At 52.4% G+C, this 3,811-nt stretch overlaps 1 protein-coding gene across 1 annotated transcript; it reads left to right on the plus strand.

Moving 5' to 3' along the window:
• Positions 1-1,693: 1,693 nt before the first annotated feature.
• Positions 1,694-3,426, plus strand: LOC104074498 (vitelline membrane outer layer protein 1-like). The gene is made up of 3 exons (XM_009574638.1): positions 1,694-1,864; positions 2,468-2,571; positions 3,132-3,426. The coding sequence occupies exons 1-3, from the start codon at positions 1,694-1,696 to the stop codon at positions 3,424-3,426; spliced, it is 570 nt and encodes a 189-aa protein (XP_009572933.1).
• Positions 3,427-3,811: the final 385 nt, after the last annotated feature.

Raw genomic sequence — 3,811 nt, forward strand, 5'->3', positions numbered from 1 at the left:
GAAAAAAAAAAAAGTGTCTTTGACTCAAGAAGGAGGTTCATCACTCTGAAAGGGTTAAAAATCAATGAGAGACAAGAGAGGGAAACATAAAGCTGAGATTAGTTCCTTGTTTGTTTTCTAGCTCCCCACCCTGAAGTTATAGAAACTCATACGGTGTCCTCTTTCTCCCACAGGCAGAGTTAATTATTCATGTGAATTGTTTTCACTGCTTCCTGCTGGAATATCACAGAACCACTGACCCGGTGCCACTGCCTCTGGCAGCTTCCTCCCCAGGCAACCAAAAGGGAGCAACAAAAAAATCAGCAAAGATGCTGAGCAGGGGCTTTTCCCAGCCAGGATCCCCCTTTTCCTACCTGCAGTGGCAGGACCGTTGGGGCTGGAGGTCAGACGGATTGACAGAGAGGAAACAGCAAAAGTTGTGTGAAAGTGGAAGACAAAGAAAACAGACCCTGTCAATAAGAGGGACTCAAACGGAGCAAGATTCAGCTCTGTGGATATGGCTACAAACTGTAAAACATCTCTACCTTTTTGGCATCAGTCAGTTCAGGGCCTCCTCCCCCACCTAGTCCTCTTCATTGTTCTCCTTAAGACCCTTTTTCGGCTCTAAGTGTCTCAGCCACTTCTCCACCCTAAAGCCATAACTTTCCACATATCCTGAAAACCTCATCATGCCACCAGCGTGGTTAATGAAGAGGGTTGATCATATTGTTTATTCACAGCTCTTTACTGGATATGGTACTTGGCAATGGCCCATTGCTCTTGCTGTGGTTGCTGCCACTCTTATGAGGAAATCCAGTCGGCACCTCAAGCTTAGAAAGTCCTATCTCGCCGGGAGTGGCAAAGTATCCATGAGCTATCCATTCTCGAGACTAAGACCCTGACCACGCAGCCCTTCATCCCTGTTGTCTTCTTTCTGCTGGGTTCCTGCTGTCTATGAGATACAAAACCACAAGAAGACATCTTCATCCTCGTTGTCTCCTCTGGGGTGCTATGCGTAACTGAAGATCTTTACAATTTTACCCAAGGTGGGCATCAGAGGATTTCAACTGAAAGCAGCACTTCCTCCTTCGCCTGCACAAGGTGGCTATTATAAAAGCAGTGTATTCTATTCTTCAGCAATCAAAGCCTGGAATTGGCTACATTTAATGCATGTTCCAGAGCAAAATGCAATGGCTTCCAGTGCAGGCACTTTTCTGAACCTCGGCGAGGAGAGAAGAAAAGTGAGGGAGAGGAAGCAAGTGAGGACTTCCACATGGCAAAGGACCCTGAGACACCTCCACCTCCATTTTGCCCCAGCCCCTTCAGAGGTTTCTTCCCCTCACAGTCCACCACTCCTCCTCTCACCTCACTCTCTCCAACACCCTCCTCTCAGCATTGCCAGGACCCTCCTCAAAACCAAAGCACCCTCCCAGGGAGTGGTCCCAGCTCTGCCCCTTTCCCTTCCCTCACATCCACAAGTTTTCACAGCCCTGCAAGGCCCCTGGCCAGCGTGCACCGGTGACACCCCTTCCGCCTGGCAAGGGTGGCCCCACCACCAACGGACACGCAGTCAACAGGAGCAGTACATAGCAACAACCAGCGCTCCCCACGGGGTTTGTTGACACTCCCCAAGGACTCCCACCAATTCTCCTGGCTCATAAATTCCCCCGTGCCATCACCTCCGTGCAGTGAGGCGCCGAGCAGGTCCCCTGCGATGCAGCTGCTCATCCCGGCCATCCTCTGCCTGCTGGGCTCCTGCTGCCTCCGGGGCATGGATGCACGGGAATATGAGTCCGTCCTCATGGTGCCCAACGGAGGCCCCTGGGGCTCTTGGGGGCACCAACAATTTTGCCCCAGCGGCTATGCTATGGGATTTGAAGTGAAGGTAAGGTTTCACTCCTTCTTTTGTGTGGGAAAAAACCCTGCTGTGAAATGATGTTATTTTGTTCTGGTTTCAGCAGGGCTGGCCACAACAATTTGTCCCATCGCAGCAGTTTGTATTGTATCTGCATCAGTCACGCAGGCTTACCAACAAGAAATCTCTAGCGTAGAGTAGCTCTCTAGGTTCTCTGCCAGGGAGGGATTTCTTAGCAGAGGAGTTCATGGGGTAAGAAAAGACCTGGGGCTGGTACTGCAGAGCCCCTTGCCCAGGGGCTGGGACAACTCCCACCTGCCAGCACTCCAGCTCTGGGTGTCACAGCACTCGGCAAGAGTGTGGGCATGACCCAGGACAGCAGCCACCAAGTGTTCCTGTATCCAGAGGACCAAATTGCTCCACAGTTTGGAGAAAAAGCAGAGATGGGCAACAGTGAAAAGGACTCCCTGAGAAATGCCATGGAGCTGCCTCACAGCCCTGCTCAGCAGCACTACCTGTGTCTGGCTCTGTCCCTGGAGCCTCCTACCACCCCTCATCACGAGGGCTCACCTCCTTTCTTCTTTTAAATGGGGGAGGGTGCTGACCACTCCCGTTTTCATCCCTTTTTCTAAGGTGGAGCCCTACCAGGGATTTTGGTTGTTTGGCGACGACACGGCTCTGAACGGCATCCGCTTGCTCTGCACGGACGGCACAGTCATTGAGTCCTCTGTGGGGTGGTGAGTAGTCTTTGCTTTCTCGCCCTCCTTCAGGGCAGCAGCTTAGCAGCTTCTGGGGAGCATGAAGGAAAACAGTGCAATGGTTTCTCCATAGGCACCCACACTCTCTGTGAAGGTGGCTCCCCATCCTGCTTGAGGAGGTGGCTGAGGTCCTCCTGGCCACAAAGTGTGAAGGTCTTAGGGTAGAGATCTGGTCCCAGGGAAGGGAACGGTACTTTGAAAGATGAAGGAGAGTTCAAAAAATGCAGATCTTAAACCTGTACTTTCTCCTTTTCCTCAAATGCTTACTTTGAAAAGGATATAGATATTAAGCAACAGGGACAAAGCAAGCAGCTGAAATTCCCAAGGGGTCCTGCTGCAACAGGGCAGCCCAGGGTTGATGGTGGCCAGGCATCTAGAGGGTGATGGGGAAGAAGAGTGAAACAGGTGCTCATAGAAATGCACCATCCCTGTGTAGGTCCCCTACCCCAGGACTACCAGGATCCCAGGCGAGTTGCGGTGTTGATTGCAGCATAGCAGAGGCTGAACAAGTCTTGGCAAGTTATTTTCTTCTCTGGCAGGTGGGGAAACTGGACCAAGGCCCAGCTCTGCCCCAGCAACAAGCTGGTTTCCTTCTCGCTGCGTGTGGAAGAGAGGCAGTACCTGCGTGATGACACGGCAGCCAACAACGTGAGGTTCGCCTGCTCAGATGGGACAACGCTGGAGGGCTGGGGACTTTCGTGGGGTCACTTCGGCCCATGGAGCAACAAATGCACCTCTGGGGCCATCTGTGGGCTCCAGACAAAAGTGGAGGAACCCCAGGGAACGGGGGATGACACAGCTCTCAATGACGTGAAATTCTTCTGTTGTGAATGAGCCTGACCCCCCATCCCATGCCCGCATCTACAAAGCGGTTTACCATTAAACCTTGAATCTGTCCTTGCACAAGGAGCAGTGTGAATTTTTCTCCATCATGTTTTGTCAAGGGTAGCCAGATCCTGTGGCTACAGCACCCGGATGGTTTCCTCCTGCCCCCGTCCAGTGGATGTGAGGTTGCTGCAGCTCCTTGCTCCCAGGCCCAGCCTGCAGCGAGGCTGAGGGGGGGTTACCAGGAGGTGCAGTGCAGACCAGCCCCTTTTCTCCCCTTTTCCCTCACACTGGTTCCCTCCGCAGATCCACCTTTGATCCTTCCCCTAAATATCCCATAATAAGTCTTGCACGTTCCCACAACCCCCTTAAAACACCTCCTAAGCAGTTCTAC

Source organism: Fulmarus glacialis, unplaced genomic scaffold, assembly GCF_000690835.1.
Source record: "Fulmarus glacialis isolate BGI_N327 unplaced genomic scaffold, ASM69083v1 scaffold3063, whole genome shotgun sequence".
Taxonomy (NCBI): Eukaryota; Metazoa; Chordata; class Aves; order Procellariiformes; family Procellariidae; genus Fulmarus; species Fulmarus glacialis.

What these genes read in the sequence shown, in the direction of transcription:
- LOC104074498 (XM_009574638.1), top strand. Translation starts at nt 1,694, where the DNA reads ATGCAGCTGCTCATCCCGGCCATCCTCTGCCTGCTGGGCTCCTGCTGC. An exon ending in CTATGGGATTTGAAGTGAAG is followed by an intron (nt 1,865 to 2,467) that starts GTAAGGTTTCAC and finishes CCTTTTTCTAAG; the next exon opens with GTGGAGCCCTACCAGGGATT. An exon ending in ATTGAGTCCTCTGTGGGGTG is followed by an intron (nt 2,572 to 3,131) that starts GTGAGTAGTCTT and finishes CTTCTCTGGCAG; the next exon opens with GTGGGGAAACTGGACCAAGG.